Source organism: Puma concolor, chromosome B4 (assembly GCF_028749965.1).
Source record: "Puma concolor isolate L17-30 chromosome B4, mPumCon1.1.hap2, whole genome shotgun sequence".
Classification (NCBI taxonomy): Eukaryota; Metazoa; Chordata; class Mammalia; order Carnivora; family Felidae; genus Puma; species Puma concolor.
In genome coordinates this window covers 52,943,831-52,967,406 of record NC_141673.1, presented here as the reverse complement: position 1 = coordinate 52,967,406, position 23,576 = coordinate 52,943,831, and the positions used below count along the sequence as shown (strand labels likewise).

Below are 23,576 nucleotides of genomic sequence, written 5' to 3'. Positions count from 1 at the left end.
TAAGTGTTGACCACACTCCTGGTTATGCATAAAAACTGATCAAGTTGTGGTTTAGAAACAATTTCTCTTAATTTTTTTTTAATGTTTATTTATTTTTGAGCAGGGGGGAGGGGCAGAGAGAGAGGGAGACACAGAATCCGAAGCAGGCTCCAGGCTCTGAGCTGTCAGCACAGAGCCTGACATGCGGCTGGATCTCACGAACTGTGAGATCACCACCTGAGCCAAAGTCAGACTCTCAACCAACTGAGCCACCCAGGCACCCCAGAAACAATTTCCAAGTAAACAGTCCTCAGAGAATATGCGGATTTACTCTTCCCTATACCAAAACACAGACTTTACAGATCATCTCATTACTGATTTAAGAGGACAAGTCTCAGAGTAGAATCACTTTGTTTCTTGGCTTGAACCAAAATATGTTTAAAAATAAATATACATTTCAAATACATAGGAAATATACATTTCCCAGGCAAGGACTGGTTATTTAAATATATTGTCTGTTTTATTTACACTCTTCTCCAAGTTCCACTGAAGCATATTTCTTTAGGTACATGGGGATCATTTCATTAAGGCTAATGGTGATTGTTTTCTAGAAAAAAAAAAAAAATACGTGAACACCAAGGAATATTTTTCACTTTCCCGGAAAAATACAAAAGGGAAGAAAAATGATTTGAATTTTTAGTTCTAATTCTTTCCAGTTTTTTATAAAAGTTCAGTGTTGTTCGGATTTTTATATGACCAGAGTGAATAAAGTGCAGGAGTCAATCGCTGCTTTCTATTTAAAGCAAACTGGCTTTTTATAAATCATAGGACTTTTATTTTGAAAAAAGCAAAAGAAAAGAAAGAAAAAAGAGAAGAAAAAAGAAAAGAAAGAAAAGAGAAGGAAAGGAAAGGAAAAGGAAAAGGAAAGGAAATGGGCCAGTAGGTCCTTCCACCAGGTAGTCCCAACCAAGGTGGGCTGGCCTCCTGGCACAGACTGGGAGTGGCTCTGCCCATGTTGCCAGCTTGCCTGCTGTGGCGGCCCAGTAAAACCGTGGCTCCGTGCCATCGTGAGAAACAGGACTGATCCGATTATGTCACACACAAGTTTTGAAGGAACTATCAGATAGTAACAACTCAATTACTCTTTGTGGCTTATTTTTATTCGTAATCAATAACCTAGAAGTGAAGTCCTCCACGGCCCATTATACCTTTAGGGGTCCATCTACTACCCCAGGAACACCTGCGGAAGGAAAGTGTGAAGGCGGCATGTGTTAAGAGACATCACCGCTTCTAAAAATAATTTGGAGGAGACAGGCATGAAACTCAAGTTCTGATGTGCTTAAGTACTCGTCTGATTATTCAACTATGAAGAGGTCTTTGGCACACACAACTGATTTTTAGCAAGCACAAGGTATCAAGACCAACATTTTGACATTATAAAAGCAGGCTGAGTTGCATGAATGTCTAAAAGTGGACGAAAAACTAAGACTACATGCTTTTCCAGCCGAAGAGGAAGCAGAGAGTGGAGTCAAACATGAACATGCCTTTCAGCAGAAAGGTGATAAACAGAAAGCCAAGCAGATAATATACTGAAGAATGAAGAAACCCCACATAATGGCTTCTGCTAACTTTCAAACAGAATGAAAAATTCAAACTTTTCAAGGGTAAGAAGAAATGCAGTTAGGTGTGTAGATCATCCCAAAACAGAGCCCATGACTATTAAAGTTTCTACGGATCTTCTGAACTGTTAAACACCTGATGTTATGGGACCACTCTGGTTCACCTTTAATTTCAATAACTGATGGCTATTTTTCACCAAGACACTAGCTTTGGCATCCAAAATATTAATTTGTTGATGAGAATCATAAAATAATTTTATGTTAACTTTGCTAATTTATGAGATAGAAAACGTACAGTCCTTGATTCTGAAAAGGCCATTTAATATCTTATCCCAATTACTCATCCCGGAAGGAAGGGAAAGGAGAAAGCATTTGGAATTGCATTAAAACAGAAAGTTTAGAACAATATAAAACATGTGGAAAGAAAAATCAAAGGCTAATAAATATTCAGTCTACGTGAAATACAGGAAAATAGGAGACAGTACTGAAAGTACTTCGCTGTACCATGGTTATACACAGTAGTCATGATCACTTCCTAGATTACTCTTTGGATACTTAATTCAATTGGCCTTAATTGCTTATAAAGTGTGCGACACAATTAGGGAGGATCTGTCTCTAATTTAGCTCTGGGAGAAGCATGAATAAATGGAAACTCTAATCATAGACCACAGTAGATCATCAGAGCAATTAAGAACACAATTTCCAGTCTTGAAAACCTTTCCCACAAATCACCTGCTAGCCTTTGGAGCCAGGTTTCAGACTTGCAAAAACTTTGGGGTTCTTAAGGGCAAGTGAGAGCTCATTGAGGAAGGAAATAAAGTGGGAGTCTCTTTCAGATTTCTTTGACTCAAAGATGACAACAATGGTAAAGTGAGGTTCTGGGCGGGTTAGGAAGTAGGTGCTCTGAACTTTGTCATCATAGAAGTGGACCACTTTCTCCAAGCTGTTCAGGTCGGACATGCGGTCTGTCATGATCATGATGACATTGGGCCAGTGCATGACCGGCCTGTCGCTGGGCAGAGACACCACAGCTGGATACTGGTCCACACCCTTAGGGGCCTCTCTGTAGGAATGGGGGTGGTGATAGCCGTGACCCTGAAAGCTCTCGGAACCTCGGTTGTCAAAGATTAAGGACACATTGGCAGCATCATACTTCCTGATGAAGCTGGAAATCTTCCCAAAGAAGTCTGGGTTGGCTTTTGCAGTCAACGTTTTCATTTCTGAAGGAGTCGTTTGTCGGCTCAATGCCTCGTGAAAGTAAAAGCTAAACTTGGCAAGAAGCATGTTTTTGAGTTTCATCAGCCAAAGGAAAAGGTGTGGGGGCTGAACGGCCTTCTGAGACTGCCCTCCAAACAGATGTTTCTTGGTCTCCCGCTGCTTTTCAAAGATCTGGCCCCAAGTCTGCAGCTTGGTGTGAGCACTGTGCAAGTTCACCAGAGACGGGAGGAACTTCCACTCGGAGACCTGAGCCTGGGCCTTCAGGAGATGACTCAGGACGTCGACTTCCAGCTGGAAACTGCTTTCCAAAGGACTGAGGATGGGGTGGTGAAATCTAAAGGGGAAGGGAAATTAATAGAAATAAGTGGAAATGTTACTCTACATTGACATTTTCTACCCTCAAAACAACACACTGTGGCCAGACAAGTAACATTATGTTTGGGGGCAGGGGAAGGAAAGGTTGAAGGGCTGCATGCCGATTTATTTAAAAAGTTGTTCTGATGTAACTTCACCGTCTCAGAGTTATGTCAGCATCATATCCTCCTGTGGAAATAGCCTGACATTTAAACAGAACATGAGAGTCATGGTTCCCTTCCTTTCAAATACAAAGAAATGAAATTAGCTGTACTTCTTTCCTAACCTATTTTATTCTTTCTGGGAATTATATAACTCACATAGATATCAAAACAAGGCATCCTCTTTTTCAGGATGTAGTCCTAAAGAAGCACAGGTAAAAAGAAAAACAAAGTCACTAAAACATATCTTAAATGTGTACGTAACACATATAAACTTACTTAATGTGCATAGTAACTCCACAAGGTATTATGGGAACTCCATAGTAATTCCAGAAGGTAAGCTCTTATTCAATCCTAGTCCCCAAATTTCCTTCATATTTAATGTTTATTTACTTTTGAGAGAGAGAGCACGAGCAGGGGAGCGGCAGAGAGAAAGGGAGACAGAGAATCCGAAGCAGGCTCCACACCGTCAGCCCAGAGCTCAATATGGGGTTCGAACTCACAAACCATGAGATCAAGACCTGAGCTAAAATCAAGAGTCGGATGCTTAGCCGACTGAGCCTCCCAGGCGCCCCTCCTTCATATTTTAGTCACAGTTAAAAACAAAGTAGTAGCTAAATTAAAAAAAATCTAATATTTCAATATTTACTTGTTTTAAATTGGATCACTACTCACTAAATTAACTTTACGACTCATGGACTGCTACCTGCTGTTTGTAAAACATTTTTTCTACTTCGTTTGTTAACAGTAATATTGTGCAGCGGGAGGGGAGAGGAGTGGGAGTATGTCCCCTTCAGGAACAGGGGGAAAAAGCGAAGTGTGAAGAGCCTGAGGCAAGTGAGAACATGACCCTTTCCCATCAATACCTATTTCTCATGCTTCAGGTTTCCTATTCAGAGTCATTTCCTCGGAAAGGTCTTCTCCGTTCACGTCCACACTAGTCAGCCAATTTACTCTTCTTGTTTCTTAATACCTGTCTTCCACGTTAGTAGCTTCATTGCATAATTTGCCAGGCAAACTGGGACACGTGGTCACCTTTGCTTTGAGCTCCTCCCTGAGGACAAGTCAACACTGCCTACTTCCTACACTCCTTTATCTCTAAAACATGTGGCACAGAGCAGAGATTCAGTAAACATGGTAAACCAACTATGTGAAGATTTTCATCTTACTTTCTGCCTCATTGATTCTGTTGTTTGTGATCTAAATAAAATTCTGTAACAATGGCAAGGAAGGTCCTCTCTGTATGGACCATGTAGAGCTTTCTTGCTCAGTCTTCTTCTGAAACATGCCCAGGGGGTGATTAGTGTCTCTCTGGCCTGATGCTCTCTCCTTCTCCAGGAGCCAACGCCAAGCCCTTATACTCTTCCTAAAGATCCAAAGCAACTGCAAGTGACCCTGATTTCAAATATGTGGGCAAGATCTAGCATTTACTGAGCATATCCTATGCCCCAGGCACCATGGGAGATGATTTACAGGCCTGAACCCACATAAGTTAATTGCTTCACTGTCAACAAGGCAGAGGCTTCTCATATGGCTCTCTTGGCCCCCGTTGAAGAGGCAAATGCTGGTTATCAATTAAAAAGTGAAGGAAAAAAATCATCACAAATAGACCTAGAGTTTTAAAAAATCCATTTAAACATTAATTAGAGGGATTATTAAAAATTAATTAGAGAGTCCATATTAGGTTGGATATTTTAAGATAGAAACTGATGTGATAAGTAGGATGTAGTTATTCACATGACCACACATTTTTTTTTTTTCTATCGCCAGTATTTTCCCTTCAATATCCTTCAAGAGAAGGAAGCTAAAACATGGGTAGTGGAAGGTTTTAGTCTAATAATACATTCAAAGAATCAGAAAGATGGGGTGCCTGGGTGGCTTAGTCAGTTAAGCATCCAACTGTTGATCTTAGCTCACTCAGGTCATGATCTTGCAGTCCGTGGGTTCAAGCCACATGTCAGGCTCTGCGCTGACAGTGTGGAGCCTGCGTGGGATTCTGTCTCTCTGCCCCTTCACAGCTTGTGCTCTCTCTCAAAAGAAATAAATAAACTTAAAAAAGCGGGGGGGGGGGGGGGAGGGGGGGGCGGGGAATCAGAGAGAGAAACCAGATTTCAAATCCCCAGCTCATATACTTAATTAATAATTAATTAACTAATTTGCACTCTCCAAAGATTACATGCTTGAAGTAAACGTTAAGAAAGTCTAATACACATGCACACACACAACCCCACTATAGCACGTCTCAAAACTTTTGAAGTGTAAGAAATGTTCCTACCACCTTAGCCTTTAGGCCCTTTGACACTTAATGACCATAAAACATCACAAGATTCTATAATCATGGGTATCGAGAAAATTTGCCAAGGAACTCAGAACATAGTAAAGACTGTCAATAATAGGAAAACGGTATGAGATTGAAGAAAATTCTACCACAAATAACAATACTCCATTTTTCTGCCTCATTGGAAATCATCATTTATATCCAACGTTCTCTCTGAAAGAACATGAATTTTCTGTACTAATCTTCAGAAAGAATTCTGAACAAGCTCTTCCACAAACATAAACTAAAACTGTTTATATGTTCAACATTTATTAGGATGAATGTGAATTTCGAAGCTATTTTTCATCCTAAAGAAGAGCCAAAAATTCATGTTAATGTTATTCTGCCAAGACTTTGAGATTAGCATTATGATGTATCATTTCCCCATTTCCATTCTGTTCTGTGCCTCATGCCTATTTACAACTCACACTATAGGGGGATCTGTTAAATTGTTGTAATCCAAAATATATACCTCAGCTATGGCAGCGAGGTTGGAAGAGTCTGAACACAGAATAAATTGACAACTATTTGCAAAGAACATCTGCTCTAAAAAAAGCCAAAAAAGAGAGAGAGAAAGGGAGTGGGGACAGAGAGAAAGCGGGTAAGAGAGAACTCTCTCCTTCACAAATCCACATCAAGGAATTCCTTCCAAAAGAAGTATGCAAGTCCCATGCATGTGAGGAGTCAGATGAAAATGATTAAAAACAATCTGTAGCACAGTGTGAACGTACTGAATGCCACAGAACTACATACATTTTAAAATGGTAAATTTCAAGGGCACCTGCGTGGCTCAGTCAGTTAAGCGTCTTTGGCTTGGGTCGTGATCTCATGGTTTGTGGGTTCGAACCCCACGTCAGGCTCTGTGTTGACAGCTCAGAGCCTGAAGCCTGCTTCAGATTCTGTGTCTCCCTCTCTGCACCCCCCCCCCCGCCTTCTCACACTTCCTCTCCCTCTCTCTCAAAAATAAATATTAAAAATTGTTTTTTAATTTAAAAAAATGGTAAATTTTATAGTATGTATATTTTACCATAATGAACAAAAATCTATAGTTTCTTCTCATTTAAAACTTTTACTAGTGGGGCTCCTGGGTGGCTCAGTTAGTTGAGCATCCAACTCTTGAGTTCGCCTCAGGTCATGATTTCATAGTTGTGAGATCGAGTCCTGCATCAGGCTCTGCACTAAGCACGTAGCTTGCTTACGATTCTCTCTCTCTCTCTCTCTCTCTCTCTCTGTCTCTGTCTCTCTGTCTCCCTCTGTTCCTCCCCCCCACCGCGTTCTATCTCAAATTAAACAAAAAAATTAAAAAAAAAAACTTCTACTAGTTTTTAGATACAAATATATTGAAGATATCAAGATGCATTAGCCAAAAGTCTGCCTTATAGGACTTTCCATGGTAGAAGGAGGTACTTATAAATCGATACAAGTAGGAAGTAATACATCTCTTATGAGAGATACAAAATAAAATGAGATTTTAGAAAAAGCAATTTCTTTTGGTTGAAAGATTATGCAGCCCATAAGGGAGACAGAATTTGAATTGAGCCATGAAGCTTAAAGAGCAGGTAGGATTTAGCCAGGTAAAGGTGAGGGCTTTCATTTCTGGCCTCATTCTTTTATTTTTTTTTTTTTAAGTTTTTTAGAGAGAGAGGGAGAGAGAGAGAGAGAGAGAGAGAGAGAGAGAGAGAGAAAGAATTCCAGGCTCTGCACTGTCAGCGTGGAGCTCCATATGGGGTCAAACTCACAAACCATGAGATCACGACCTGAGCCCAAACCAAGAGTCAGATGCTCAACCGACTGAGCCACCCAAGTGCCCCTCTGGCCCCGTTCTTAATCGCCTCCGATTCCACACCCTCTGCAAGTCTTTCCCATCCCTGGACTATGGCCTGGGCCACGTGACTTGCTTTGGTCAAAGGAAACACGTGTTAACAGATGTGATGCAAGCAAAGGCTTCAAATGAGCTTGGCTGAGCTTGTTCTTTTGCACTTGGGCCATAGCCACCGTGTAGCTGCCTCCCCGCTAACCTCGGGCTCAGAATGAATGCGTACATGTGGAGCCGACTAAGCCCAAAGCTGACAGTAATAAGGCAAGCCCAGTGAGACCAACAGTGTTAAGCAGAGCCACCCTGCTAAGCCAGGCCTGTAGGGCCAACTTCCAGTAGACTCACAAGCCTGTAAGTGTGAATTTTAGGATGGTCTGTTATACAGAATGATTGTGGCAATAGCAACTGATACATGATGCAGTATGACAGGGTTCAGAACATACTACCCCAAGATATGGCATCTTGGTATACTATTTTAAGCTGAATAAATTTGAGGAATATGTGCAGGAAAGACTTCCTGACCCTCCCCTGAAGCAGGTCATAAAACCCTCAAGTGAGAGGTGCCCTCCCCCTACCCTAAGCAAAGGAGCACCCTTACCTCCAAAGACCAGGGACACAGAGAGGAATCTGAAAGAACAGGCCTTGCTGGTTGCCCCAGCCTTCTATTCTTGGCTCCTTCCCTTTTTTGTCCTAGCACATCTCCCAACAACTCTTACATCTTCAAATGTACTCAGCTGAATCTTGTTTTATAACAAAATGTACCATGAAAACACAGGTTTCACAGCTTCCTTGGGTCTTCGTTATTTTATGAAGGCTCCCTGCCACGTAAAACTTACATTAAATACACTGGTATGTTTTCCTCATGTTAATTTGTCTTTTGTAAAGGGCCCCCTGCTGAGAATTTAGAAGGGTAGAAGGAACCGATATGTTCTTCCCCTCGGAGTTCAAGGACATTCCAGGCAAAACAAATAAGGGACCAGGGTAGGAAATAGCAAATACTTATCAGGAATACATTAGATTATGGAATGTTTTTTGGCTTCTGCTTAAAATCCTCAAAGAATTCTCGTTGAAGCTTCTTCCTTTTTACTAAAAGTTTGGGGACAATTTAAGGCATTTGATGGGACATATATGAATTTGAAAAGAGAGACTGGGGCAAGATCGCAGAAGGCCAGTAGTCCTCACTATTAAAATCAAGGCGTGTTGAATGCCTAGGGTAGAATGTGTCCCACAGAAACTGCACTGTGGTTCTGTTAATGAAATTTGCAGTGAGTGAAAAGTCAGCTTGTTGAATGATACACACACAACCAACAGTTAATTTCACTTATCATCACGAATCTTTTTTTGAAGGAAAAAGGGTGCAAGGCCTAAATAAATCACAGTTCTGCCCTGGGTGAGAATCCTGTCATCTGAAGCATTCAGATAAAAAAAATGTGCTCCCTAAAATGTAAACAAAAATTTTATGTAATTCAATTTAAAAAAATGTTCTCTGGGGCACCTGGCTGGTTCTGTTGGTAGAGTATGTGACTCTTGATCTTGGGGTTATGAGTTCGAGCCCCATTAGAGGTTACTTAAAAGGAAACTCTTCAAAAAAAAAAAGTTCCTTAAAATCTAACTGTAAAATCATAATTAAAGGATGTAAGTCACTTAATGATATATTACTACTGCCACAGGAGGGATTTTTTTTTAAGCAGTCTAGAATGCATAAATAATTGCTTACTTCTTTCAAAGAATTACTTCTTAAAATTATACTCTTGATTTAGGAGAGTAAATATTTTGCAGTTATAACCTATCTTCTAGTTTTATTTTAACTATGAAACAGAAAAATTAGCCAGAATCTTCTTTTATGCACACTGTATAACACAGGTAAGTAAATTCAAAATGAATTCCACAGAATCAAAAAGTATTCCACTGATGCTTCCTTGGGAAAAAAACAAAACAAGTTCTACCTCGCCTCAAAAGTTCAAGGAATAGTAGTGATGAGGAAGCTTGGGGCAAGCTGAGGGCAAAATATAGGCTGACACACACTGCCCCCACCCCCCACCCCAGGGTGGAATATGTATGATATTCCCCAGACACTCCTGGCTGTCCAAGAACAAAGGAAAGGGGTTGAAGTGCTTGCCATGGTGATGTGGGAAACTAAGGCAAATGAAAAGTTTAATTCCCTTACTGCCTCTGGTCCATTGACAAGTCCTTGAGACCAGCAGAGTGACCTCCCTTTAGGAGCTCAGCTGCCTCAAGGATGACACTGTGCTGGGGGCAAAAGAGAGCCTTAGTTTAACATTATCCCAACCTCAAGGATCCTGTAAGTCAACTTCCTTTATCTCAACTGCCTCAAGATATATGCTGGCAATCATAACTCTAAGCTTATGGTCCCGATATACATCTAAAGGGTCTCATGACTGAGGTTTTATTAAATAGTAATAAATGGCATTCCCTAGCAACAGCTAGCCCCTCAAGGTCCTGGAAACCTTGCTTCCAAAATTCCATGGAGACATACTCTATCCCTGACCCCCGCCCAACCTGAGGGTGTATAATGAGTTACCTGTCACCATCCCAATGAAGCTCTTCCTGCCCATGGGTCCTCTCCACATGCTTTAATAACATCATCTTTTGCATCAAAGACATCTTCAAGAATTCTTTCTGGGTCATTGGCTCCGGACCCCATGAACCCACATTACCACCCCAAAACTTCATCAGTAGACATCCTGATCCTGCATGAGCTAAATTCATATTTTTCCTTCTAAAGGGCACACAAATAAAAACTCATATGATTCATGTTAATTATTCAACTTGAAATGCAGCATCATAACTGACTGTGATGCTGAAGGAATAATTTACACTTGCTTAATACTGTAATAAGTTCACCAAAAAAGGAAACCTTTAACACTTTTCTACTCTGAACACAACCGACTTCCAAAGAAAAGAAACAAAATATCCTTCTCATTTGTCTCTGAAAGTAGACTGGACCTTGCAATAACTCACACAGGATCTGCATCTCAAATCAGGGCCAGAGGTTTAGACTCTGTGATATATATCATGCTTGTTAATTTTTTAATACAAAAGCATTTCATCATTGGAAAGATAAAAGATTCACACAATATTTTATAAGCGTTCTGACATGAATCAGATATATTGGGACAAATAAACATTCCCTGAAAGATAAACTGGGTCTTTTGGGAAAAGGATTAACTCTTTCAATACAACAGAACACCAAAACATGAATTATTTCTCTAGAACAATGGAACCATGAAAGAAATGTGTTTTGTGTGGCACAGATGCCAAATCAAAAGGTCTACAGAAAAATGGATATTATCCTGGCAAAGAGCAAAGCATGCTAAACTTATACCTAGAATAATTCTACTTCCCTCCCAAAATCACCATATTATACAGAATTTCAACTTTGCAGAATTTCTTAACCAAGGAATTTATGTTGTTCAAACGTAACCCAAGGCTTCTAAATGAGATAATTTTCAAGCTAGGATGTATCTATAATCAGTAACTCCTTACTAATTAGATAAAGGCAGCACGGATGGAAGATGGAGACTGTGGATGAAAACACCTTGACCCTAAGTGACACTGCAACCCAGATCCATCAGATTCCATCCGTGTCCACTCAGAAAGATGAGGGGTACAGCCAAGTACTGCCCTAAGAGCTTCAAGAATGAAAGTTGGACTTTTGCAGGAGATGGAAGAAATTCTCAAAGCTCTGGGAAGTGGAATGTTTCAAAGAAGGTTCAAAGAGCACAAATCTTGGGGCACCTGGGTGGCTCGGTCAGTTGAATCCTCTCCAACTCTTGATTTGGGCTCTAGTCACGATCTCATGGTTGGTGAGTTTGAGCCCCACATTGGGCTCTGTGCTGACAGTGCAGAGCCAGCTTAGGATTCTCTCTCTCCCTCTCTCTCTCTGCCCCTTCCCCCGACCTCTCTAAATAAATATATAAATAAATAAATAAATAAATAAATAAATAAATACTTTTTGAAAAGATGATAGATCACAAATCTAATAAAATAAAAATGAAAATAGGTAAATAGTAATAACCACTCCTAGGAGACAGACAGACAAACAGACACACACACACACACACACACACACACACACACACACACACACTCTGTTAAGGTTCAGTACTAGTATATCCCAGTGTTGGCAACTTTCTCTGGTTTATCCAAACAATTTTTTCATGTAGACTATTTTCAGTATCACAGAGAACTTTTAAAACATAGGTTTCTGGGCAACGAGTCCAAAATCATTAAATCTTACCTTCTTGGGGTAAGTAGTGGGGAGGCCCAGGTATGGTTTGTTTTCTTAAACTTCCCAAATGGTTCAGCAAACCACTTTCACATTAGCATTTGGGAATCACCGCGTGAGATCTCTTCCCCTTGAGAATCATTATCTCCAACTGTACTTTTGTTTTTGGATTTCAAAAAACTATTTTATTTAAAAAAGTACAAATCAGGTTTTAGGAAGAAATAAAGTATTTCCAAACAGAAAATTTGTTAACATGTAAAATTTGTTTAAAAAAAGAAAATGTGTATTTTTATATGCATGGACTATCTCTCTAGAAGGGTAGGAAGAACTTGCTGACAACATTCATTGCCTTTTAGGAAAAGAATTAGATGAAGGACAGGGGCACATTTCACTATGTATTCTTTTGTACTTTATAAATTTTGAGCCATATTAATGTATTGCCTACTAAAAATAAAACAAAAATTTTAAATGTCAAAAAACAGAAAATACATGACGATAAAAAATAACTAGAAGACATTTTGGAGACAATTGGAGAGATCTGAATATGGACTATTTATTGCAGATGGTAGAAAATCAGTGCTGAATTTCCTGAGAAAACTATGCTACAGTTTTGTATAGTTCTCAGAAAATACAATCTGAGTATTTGGGGTTAAAGTGTCATGATGATATAACTTCCAAACAATGCGGGGGGGGGGGGGGATGGTAAATAAAATTTTATAGAGAGAGATATAAAACAAACATGGTGATGTTTTAATAATATGAGTCCAGGGAAAAGATATATGTGTGTTCATTGCATGGTTTTGTTTTTTTTTTTTAAGTTTATTTATTTATTTTGAGGGAGAGCAAGGGAGGGGCAGAGAGGGAGAGAGAGAGAGATGGGGGGTGGGGGGGAGAATCCCAAGCAGGGTCCACACTGTCAGCATGGCTGACATGGGGCTCAAACTCATGATGCTATGAAATCATTGTTTTTTGTTTTGTTTTTTTAATAATAGCTTTGTTATTTAATTCATATACAAAAAAAATACATTTGTTAAAAATTTTTTTTAACATTTATTCATGTTTAAGAGACAGAGAAAGAGCACAAGTGGGGGAAGACAGGGGGACAGGGAGACACAGAATCCAAAGCAGGCTCCAGGCTCTAAGCTGTCAGCACAGAGCCCGATGTGGGGCTCAAACCCACGAACTGTGAGATCATGTCCTGATCCGAAGTCAGATGCTTAACCAACTGAGTCGCCCAGCCATCCCAAAATACACTCTTTTAAGGTATAGGATTCAATGGTTTAATCAGAGTTGTGCAACCATCACCACTATCTAATTTTAGAAGAGTCTCATGGCCCCCAAAAGGGAACTCAATATCCATTAGCAGTCACTCCCCATTCTCACCTTCCCCTCTGACCCCTGACAACCATTTTCTGTGTCTATAAATTTGTAAGCTACATTCTGTGTCTATGACTTTGCCTATTCTGGACATTTCCTATAAGCAGAGCGATACACTATGTGATCTTTTGTGACTGGTTTCTTTCACATAGCATAATTACTCAAGATTCATCCATGTCGTAGCATGTATCAGTACTCCATTCCTTTCTACAGTTGAATAATAATACACAATGCTTCTCAAATTCCTTGGGTATTGCTTTTTGGGTAGGAAGTGAGCAATACATTACATGTAGCCAGGCTCATTTTTTTTTTTTTTTTAAAGTAGCAATTGCCTTCAAAGACAGGTTTTCCAGCTGATCAATGTCTTTAAAAAAAAAAAAAGTTGGCTACAAATAGCTTTTTGACTATCAAAAAAGTTCAAGTATGCCTTCCTCAAAAGTACAGATGCCTGTGTCCACTAAGGAAGTTAAAAACAAAACCAAAATTATGCCACAGGCACTGAAAGCAATTATAAAGGAGTTTCCAACACATGTTAAGTAATGGTTACATCGGAGAAATGAGTGGATGACTCACCAAGGTGATTACTTTGAAAGGGACATTTATTTGAATAATGGTTTGTTAAGAAGTCACATTATTTTATACACAATTCGCTCGTGTGAACTCTTTTATAAGCAGCAAAATCAGTTATAATACATCTTTTAAGGATTTCTCCACTCTTGGTCTTTGGCCATTGTTTGGAGAAGTATCCACCCGGCATGGTGTTTAAAGGCACCTAAAGAAGGCACCTAAGGTACACCTGGTGCTTAATTAATACGTATAAAATGTAAAACGACTACTTCTCCGCTTCACGGTTATTTAACGACGGGGTTTCACAAGTGTGGGGGAAAGACCTCGTCTGATGGGAGGGAGACGCTGCCATGCCTGTCCCTCCCTCCCTCCTCACCTACACTCACCTGGAGCTGTACTTCTTGAGGATGGTGTCCAAGAGGCCAACGAGCTCTTCAGCATTGATGAACTTCTGCGGGCTGAGGGTGTACATCTTCTCGTAGAAGTCTGCGATCTCCATCCGGGCCTGAACGAAGAAGCAGAGCTGCTCTGACAGGTGGGAAAGCAGTTCTTCCACGTGAGGGGCGGTCCCACCTAGTGCACCGCGGCCAGTCACCACCTTCTTAAGCTCGTTGTGCAGGGAAGTGTAGATGGTGCGGATGGAATCCTTCCTGCTGAAGAAGGACTGGCCCCCTGGTAGGCAAAAGACATTAGCATATGACAAGTAAGGAAGAGAAAGCAGGGCAAAAGCTCTCCCAGCATCCACACGGAAAGGAGTGGAGCCTACTGAGCTCAGTAAGTTATCATCAGCCGCCAATTCAAATGTTTTGCGACTCGTAATTTCACCGAGGAAGAAGAAAGCATGCCTGGTACAACTCATTAGTGTGGCAATGCACCTGTGTATGATTTCCTCACCCGTGTACCCATTCTCCCCCACGCCGGTTCAGTGAGGATTCACATTTATTTCAGAGGATAATTGACCTAGTAAGTGACATCAACCTGGATCTAAATAGCCCTCCTTCCACATAAATCTATTTAAAACAAGAAAGAATACCCGATCGGAAAACACTGTTGTTATTCCTGATAAATCAGGAAATTTTATTTCTGCGTTAGAGTTGCATTTTCCTTTGCCTTAGCTTTGAAGCCATACCAGAAAATGGAAAATACACATATGTGCATCTCCCTTACACAAGAACACAGACTACTGGGGCCCCAGGGGAAAAAAGAAAACCTTTAGTCCTTTTGTTAAAATAATCTCTATGCCTGGGGTGCCTGGGTGGCTCAGTCGGTTGACCGTCCAACTTTGGCTCGGGTCATGATCTCATGGTCCGTGAATGCGAGCCCCGCATTGGGCTCTGTGCTGACAGCTCAGAGCCTGGAGCCTGCTTCAGATTCTGTGTCTCCTTCTCTCTCTTCCCCTACCCCACTCATGCTCTGTCTCTCTCTGTCTCAAAAGTAAATAAACATTAAAAATTAAAAATTAAAAAATCTCTATGCCCAACATGGGGCTTGAACTCATGACCCCGAGATCAAGAGTCACACACTGAGCCAGCCAGGTGCCCTGAAATCTTTAGTACTCTTGACAAGGTTGACACTATAGGTTATAACAAAATAAGCACCATGCTGTGAATTACTAAGAGCAGGAAGCAATTATAAATAACTGCTGGTGGGGGCGCCTGGGTGGCGCAGTCGGTTAAGCGTCCAACTTCAGCCAGGTCACGATCTCGCAGTCCGTGAGTTTGAGCCCCGCATCAGGCTCTGGGCTGATGGCTCAGAGCCTGGAGCCTGTTTCCGATTCTGTGTCTCCCTCTCTCTCTGCTCCTCCCCCGTTCATGCTCTGTCTCTCTCTGTCCCAAAAATAAATAAACGTTGAAAAAAAAAAAAAATAACTGCTGGTGTAATTCAGGGGTTCCAAAGCAAATCACAAAGAAAAAAAAAAGACCAAATACATCCTTTTCAATAGTTAAAAAGAATCAAGTGGCACAGACAGCATTTCCTTACTTCTGTATTAATGCATGATGAGCTCTATTTCTAATAATTATAGAGCCAGCTTCAGCTTCATAGATGTTTTCTTAAGCAATTCTGCACCCCACTAAAGGGTCACAGGTAAGACATTAGGAAAATGAAAAGAAATAGGGCAAGTTTAAAACACTAATTCTCAGGAACATATAAAAACCTCAGAAATGGGTGACAGTTTAAATTTTCTATTGATACACACAAAATAGTTTAATGAAGAAATTTATCACTATTCTAAACATATCAATTAGGAGTGAAAATTATGTATCAAGGGATTTGTAAACTATCCCCTTAATAAATGAAACATCTCACAATGCTGTTTTTAGTTTAGGGCCCCATTTATGTTTCAAGAAATGAGTCTTACATCCCTTCCTACTACTGTGACCACCTTGTCCCAGTTTTTCCATGACTTTCCAAGTCTTGGCACTCAAGGTCTGGCTTCTCGGAAAACCCTTAGTCCCATGTCCTGGGAACCCCGTCAGCCCTGGGCAAACCCAGAAGTTTTGTCACCTTCCTACTATTCCATAAACTAGTAATACTTAAAAAATGTTTTCTTCAATATACCGCCTAAACAAACTGACTAGCATTCAAATCATTCCTCCTGCTAATAGCGGCAAAAACTATGCGGTACAGGTGGATTGACCCCAGCCTAACATCCCACACAGGACTGTACCCTGAAGGGTCTGCCTTCCTTCCCTGCCTGTATTCAGTCTAACTTGGCAGATTTTGTGATGCGACAGTATGGAATAAATAGACCTCTGTGTCCAAGTTCAGGAAAAAAATCTCCTAGCTGAGGAAGGCAATAGAGTACCAAGCAAAATCCCTGGGCTGACTCAGTCAGTGGAGTGTGTGACTCTTGATCTCAGGATTGTGAGTCCAAGTCCCATGTAGGGTGTACAGATTACTTTTTTTTTTTTTTTAATTTTTTTTTTCAACGTTTTTTATTTATTTTTGGGACAGAGAGAGACAGAGCATGAACGGGGGAGGGGCAGAGAGAGAGGGAGACACAGAATCGGAAACAGGCTCCAGGCTCCGAGCCATCAGCCCAGAGCCCGACGCGGGGCTCGAACTCACGGACCGCGAGATCGTGACCTGGCTGAAGTCGGACGCTTAACCGACTGCGCCACCCAGGCGCCCCTGTACAGATTACTTAAAAACAAAATCTTTTAAAAAAAAAAATCTAAAAGCTCTGGAAGTCTGACTTAGTTCCAACTTTCAGCTTCCGAATTTATAAGCTGTGTGATGTGCAAATGACTTAGCCACTCTGAGCCTTCGTTGTTGTTTTTTAACACGCAGCTAGTAACAGAGTTGCTAAGAAGACAAAATGAAATAACATTTGGTATGTAATGTGCCTGGAGCAAAGCACATATTCCACAACCATAATCCCCTTCCCTTCCATTCATACCTGATATAAGAAAACTGTAACCACTATCTAAGTGAGCTTCTAAAACTCTATGGTAAATTGGGAGCTTCACGTACTGTAAAAAAGAATAGCATCTATTTGAAAGATAGCTAGGTGATTTCAACTGTACTCACCTCCGCTGTTAAACAGCGTGGCCTTGGTGAAAAAGGGATACCTTCCTTTGTCAGATTACCCTTATTTGAGGGAGTGGAAACACCACATAAATACAAAAATACTGTGAAAAGCTTATCAATAAACACCATCACTAATATGTAAAACCAAGGGACACTATAAGGAAGGGAGAGACCACCAATGCATTTCTTTTAAACAGGTCTCTGTTCTCCAATCTCTCAGGAGCACAATCCTATTGTTGACTATCCTGGTAAGGAATATCCAGTGGGGACGGGCCTTCCTTCATACTGGGAAACAAGGAATCAGAGACATCAGACACCTTCCTCTTTTCAATTTTTTGAATTTACAAAATACAGTTATTTTGAATTATTTCTAGAAGGCTCTATGTATTGAATCCTCATTATTTCTCAAGATTTCAGTGGTCCATCTCACATGATAAAATTTCACATAACAAATATATTAAAGGAGTATGTAAAATATCTAATTGAGTATTTTGTTCCACAGCTTCTTGTTAATAATAATTTGTAAACATCAGTTCTCAAGTTAAGGCATTTTCTACCATGCTAAATTCCAACAGCCAGAGGTTGAGGAAACCCTCTCGTAATGAAACCAAAGGGAGAAAAGTATGACCTAAAATCCTCCAAAGGCATTGAGATGGCATATTTTAAGCCATCCCCAAACAGGTATATTCTCCCCTCAAAGGAAAGAGAAAGCTCCAGGATAAGGAAGGACTCCACCCAAAGTTTTTCAGAACTGAGCCAATACAGGAACAGAAGGCTCCCTGTCGGGCCTGTCCTTTGCCTATAGTGTTTGCTGACATGTGCATGAATAAACAGGATTCTCTGCGAAGGTCTCTGATGAACACTAGTCGTGAGAGTGAAGTCAAAAAGACTCACTTTTTTGAACCATGTTTTAAATGTTTAAAAATACACATAAAACTTTTTTGTTTTGCTTTTTAAAGAAAACCATACAAACATTCTAATTAGCAAAGTATTTGAGAAACATGGGAATGTCTAAGTGGCAACACAAAAATTTTCCAAGGTTTTAAGAAAATGGAGTCAACAGAATAATCACAAAATCATATTGTAAGCACGTTATCACAAACACTCTCAGTATCAAAAAACCGTAAGATATCTGCAAAGTTAAAATTTTAAATCGGGAACCTACAATTACTACACATGGGTATAAGTTATGAGGCATTGAGGTTAAACATGCCATTTTCAGAACATTTACTCAGAAGTGACAGATCGCCTGGGAGTCTGAACCATGCCAGGGCACGTTTCATAGTGTAAATTGCTCCTGGGTCGGTTTCAAGGTGCAGCCTTCAGGTTCATGCATGCAAGCTGGGCGTCCGTGCAGAACTAGTCACTTTACATAATAAGGGCCATTGCAAAGAACCAAGTCAGGGACAGTGATGATCTCACACATGCTCTTACACACAGGCAGCTAGTTCTGTTTACCAAAAACCAACCAGACACATACAACTTAAACTAGAATAACAGATTTTTAAGCTGGGGTCCATAAATAGGCTTTAGGAAATCCACTGAACCCTCTCAGATTATATGCAAAATTGTATTACACATATATTTTCCATATACAAGTCCATGGGTTTTATCAAATTCTCATACATGAGCTTTAAAAAGAATCATGGCACTGGGGTCAATTATCATTCTTCATGAAGTGGGGGAATCTAAAAATAACGAAAACTGCCAGAAAATTACCCACTTTCAATTTTACAGCCAGAATCCTCTGCATTTCTAAATACAGTTGACCTTTGAACAGAGCTGGGGGTGACAGAAGAGGGTGTTGGGGTGCTGACCTCCCCCAACACAGTCGAAAATCCAAGTATACCTTTTGACTCCCCAAAAACTTAATTACTAATAGGTTATTATTGACTGGAGGCCTTACTGATAACATAAACAGTAGATTAACACATTTTGTATGTTATATTTGTACATCTATTTGTACGTATATATATTGTGTATATATATATATACAGTATTATGTATTGTATTATAATAAACTAGAGAAGAGACAATGTTAAGAAAATCATAAAGGATGAGAAAATACATTTACTGTACTGTATTTATGGAAAAAATCCGTGTATTAGTGGACCCAGGCAGTTCAAGCCCCTAATGCTCAAGGGTCAACTGTATATACAAGGTAGATTTAAAGTAGAATACATATGCCAATTTTTTATAAATCACATGGATAAGAACACAATCTGACACTTCAAAAGCAGGTATTCCAGTTTGAGATCTGTCAACTACCTACACCAGTGAGCACAATCTGCCAATCTGTAGAAAGGGGAATAATAATACTGCAACATCAACTGCAAATTTGTGAGAAGTACCACTGTAAAAAGGGGTGGAAAAAACACAGAAGGTGAATCTATCTGACCAGTTTTTGCCAATACGTCAACATACTAAATAACAAGTCATTACCTGAACAGCTAAGGCAGAAGTTAAGATCTGAGAAAGCCCTACCCCTTGGGTGTTTACTGACAGCAGTATGTACATGGCCACTTTCAGGAAATGTAAGGAAACTAGGGGTTAACAATCAAAATGGAATCTGCACTCAATTTTACCTTTCTATTCTACATTGTATATACGTGTTCTTCACTCATACCCAACCCAGTGCTTTCTGATAATGAAAGGGTGTAAACATAGGCCACAATACTAACACAACTTTGAAAGCTCTGGGATTTAGAGTATTTATTGCTGATAATTGTAAGCCGTCATATTTTGTATGCATAGCCTTTGGCTTTCACATATTTTATGTCCTCCTGATCTACTCATACTAATTGTTTCTATAGTGAAAATCAGTTGCTCTTGCATCTTATTTTCAGGGGCAAGATTTATGACGGAGTAAGAGTGTTTACCATTTCCCCCGTAAGTCCCCTCTTGCTACTGTTAGGCATATTTCTTGCCTTTCCTGTCCAGTATTCATTTCCTCATTCATTAAATATTTATTGAGAGCCTAGGAAGAGGGGGTAGGACTCATTCTGCAACTCGCAGGGGCCTTAACCTTAAGAGGCCGGATAAAAGTGTTCATTAATTATAACTAGGTTGTGTTGGCAAGTTTTGCTCCTCTGGCCACAGTGTCACTGATCAGAAGAGTGAAGACATACAGTTTGCTTAACTTCTCATTTACGGCACCAATCCATGCACTGAGCAAAATGGATACACCCATCGGTTTGTGGCACAGCCCTGCAAAGAGCATCCACCCGGGTGGCCAATCTAACAGCAGCAGAGGCCAGTGGGCGGGGTTTGTGGAAGCCGAGGGAAGGAAGGGAACGGTGGGAGAATTGGGAGTGCCAAGTTGAGCCTGAGGCTAGAAGTGACAGAGACAGGGAACCCAAGCCACTGCCGATCGGGGAATAGACCCCCTTTCCTTCCTCCTCAAAGGGCACGGGGGGCGGGGCGGAGGTACCTAGTTTTTGCCCCAGGTAGGTGAGGCTGTGATAGACCTTCTCGGCCGCGGCCAGGTGGGCCAAGGCCGCCAGCAGCGACAGCCAGCTGCCCCCCGCGCTCTTGTTGGCCTCTCGCTCCTTGTCCACATTGTCCTTGGCCTTGTCGTAAGAGAAGATACCCAGGTGAGAGAAGAACGTCTCCAGCACCGCCTGTTCCACCGGGACCGGGGCGGCCAGCGGGATAGACTCCCCCATGCGAGCTGCGATCCAGCTCCACCCACGTGGCTCTCCTCTCCCTCGCACTTCCGGGTTCTCAGGGAACGTGCGCACAAGCGTGCGTGCGCGCGAACGCCGCAAGCGGCGAGCTCGTGAGCGCGCTGCCGCCTGGACCGCGCTTGGGCCTTAGAGAGGACACCAGTAAGGGCCAAGGAAGGAGGGAAGTGGCCCGTCTTCAGCTCCTGAGCAACTTCGGCGCTTCGTTTCCCGTACTGCTGACTATTCGGATCTTTAGGGCAGAACACGAGACGGTCAACTCGCTGCTCCGCGGACCTGACTGCGTTCTGAGGTGAGCTGAGAGGCCCCTCCCTGTGAGACTGCGTCAGTGCTGGTGACGTCACGCTGACTTGACGTCCGTAGTTCTTGGTCTTAACATCTGGCCTGGGCTCGCCTGGGGCCTGAGGGCGGGGCGCGAAGATGAGGCTAGTGGCTCGAACTGTTCTCTCTCACAAGGAGTCAGTTCTCATGCCTTTTAAACCAACGCAAGTACGTGGCTTATAGTACCTGATACCGGTAAAGGTTTGTATCTTATCCCCCTGTTTCATTTTCACCCAGTCGCACACTTTGCAATAATTCGCACCTGTATCCTGCACAAGGCATCTCAGGTTCGCGCGAAGGGAACAGCTTCCAAGCAGAGCTCTGCAGCTTGCCCATGCTACCCAATCTACGTTAGGCTTCCTTCAAAAGGTCTTCCAGGAAGGATAAGTTTTTTTTTAATTTTTTTTTAACGTTTATTCATTTTTGAGACAGAGAGAGACAGAGCATGAATGGGGGAAGGTCAGAGAGAGAGGGAGACACAGAATCTGAAACAGGCTCCAGGCTCTGAGCTGTCAGCACAGAGCCTGACGCGGGGCTCGAACTCACGGACGGGGAGATCATGCCCTGAGCCGAAGTCGGACGCCCAACCGACTGAGCCACCCAGGCGCCCCCAGGAAGGATAAATTAATGAAACTTCTGTTGAAGGTTCTGAACTGATGCCCTGTTGCATTCAGATAATTGCAAATTCCTTGACATTTAAGAAACACTGTAAACCCACGGGCGCCTGGGTGGCTTAGTCGGCTGGACATCCCACATCAGCTCAGGTCATGATCACCCGGTTGTGGGCTGGAGCCCCGCCTCAGGTTCTGTGCTGACAGCTCAGAGCCTGGAGTCTGCTTCAGATTCTCGGTCTCCCTGTCTGTCTACCCTCACCCTCTCTCTCTCTGCCCTTACCCTGCTCTCGAGCTCTCCCTCTCTCTCTGTCTCAAAAATAAATAAACATTAAAAAAAAAATAAAAGAAACACCATAAACCCAGCTTATAGGTATGTCCACTACTCTGAAATTATGCCCACTACTTGCTCAGTTAGTTTTTTCCTTTCTTCCCTGTACATGATTATTTTACACTAGTCACACTGTTGAATCACGCGTATTCATATGCCTCTTTGACCTCAGTGGTGAACTCCCCGAGTCAGAATCTAACGTTCACTCACCTTTATAATTGTTTCATAATGGATAGTACAGTGATATTTGTTGAAATGAGGGAATTGTCTGTTTTCATTTTTTTTTTTTGTCAAACTAGATCTGTTTTGCTATCACCACCTTTTCATGCAAATCCAACAGTTTAGTTTTTTTTTTTTAATTTTTTTTCAACGTTTTTTATTTATTTTTGGGACAGAGAGAGACAGAGCATGAACGGGGGAGTGGCAGAGAGAGAGGGAGACACAGAATCGGAAACAGGCTCCAGGCTCTGAGCCATCAGCCCAGAGCCTGATGCAGGGCTCGAACTCACGGACCGCGAGATCGTGACCTGGCTGAAGTCGGACGCTTAACCGACTGCGCCACCCAGGCGCCCCACCAACAGTTTAGTTTTAATGAATATATAGTGCGCCTGTTCCCTGCTCTCAAGAATATAGTTGGATACAATCAGCCATGTTAACTGCGATACAGGGCAGAATTTTATGTGTTATAAAGGTGAAAAAGGAGGCAGCAGTCATATCTTTTGGGAAGAATCAGGGAGGCTTCCAGGAGGAGAATGTGATGGTTCTTGATGAATGAGTAGAAGTTAGTAATCAAAAAAAGTGTAATACTAACACCAAAACCAACAGACAGTGAAAGAGGGTCATGAAGCTCACAAACATACCCAAGTAATATAAGAATTCCTAAGATAATAAAGGTGGCATCATAAATCAGTAGGGGAAAGGAAAACTTACTCAATTGATAGTGAAGGAGACATGATTGTGACGGGGAAAAAAAAAAGCACAAAACAAAAACTCCTGTGTCCTGCAACAAAAAATAACAGGGGCACCTGGGTGGCTCAGTCGGTTAAGCGTCCCACTTCAGCTGAGGTCATGATCTCATGGTTTGTGGGTTCAAGCCCCACATTGGGCTCTTTGCTGTCAGCGCTGAACCCCCTTTGGATCCTGTCTTCCTCACTCTCTGCCCCTCCCCCACTCATGCACACGCTCTTTCAAAAATAAATAAAACATCAAAAAAATAACTACAGAGGTACCTGAGTGGCTCAGTCAGTTGAGCATCTGACTCTTGGTTTCCACCCAGGTCATGATCTCGTGGTTTGTGTGTGTGAGTCTACACTGGGCTCCGTGCTGGCAGTGTGGACCTGCTTGGTTTCCTCTCTGCCTCCTCTCTCTCTTGTGTGCCCTCTCTCTCAAAAATAAATAAATAAACTTAAAAAAATAATAACTACATGTGTAAAAAACAAAAC

General features: G+C 41.5%; 1 protein-coding gene and 1 long non-coding RNA gene across 3 annotated transcripts in view; one reads left to right on the top strand and one right to left on the bottom strand.

Annotated features, from left to right (window-relative positions):
* Positions 1–1,902: 1,902 nt before the first annotated feature.
* KICS2 (KICSTOR subunit 2) lies at positions 1,903–20,853 on the bottom strand. Its single transcript, XM_025927017.2, has 3 exons — positions 20,619–20,853; positions 14,044–14,329; positions 1,903–3,150 (listed from the first exon to the last, which is right to left on the bottom strand). The coding sequence occupies exons 1-3, from the start codon at positions 20,851–20,853 to the stop codon at positions 2,334–2,336; spliced, it is 1,338 nt and encodes a 445-aa protein (XP_025782802.1). The 3' UTR covers positions 1,903–2,333.
* A 171-nt stretch (positions 20,854–21,024) lies between these two features.
* Positions 21,025–23,576, top strand: part of LOC147579073 (uncharacterized) — a 118,981-nt gene continuing 116,429 nt past the window's right edge. For both annotated transcript variants that reach the window (XR_015253519.1, XR_015253518.1), the window contains exon 1: positions 21,025–21,163. This is a non-coding gene — a long non-coding RNA (uncharacterized LOC147579073). The remainder of the gene's footprint in view (positions 21,164–23,576) is intronic.

Excerpts from the sequence above, each read along its gene's own strand:
- KICS2 (XM_025927017.2), bottom strand. The coding sequence starts at position 20,853 with ATGGGGGAGTCTATCCCGCTGGCCGCCCCGGTCCCGGTGGAACAGGCG. Across the intron at positions 14,330-20,618 it reads CTACCTGGGGCAAAAACTAG|GGGGCCAGTCCTTCTTCAGC; the intron begins GTACCTCCGCCC and ends TTTGCCTACCAG. Across the intron at positions 3,151-14,043 it reads CTCAAGAAGTACAGCTCCAG|ATTTCACCACCCCATCCTCA; the intron begins GTGAGTGTAGGT and ends CTTCCCCTTTAG.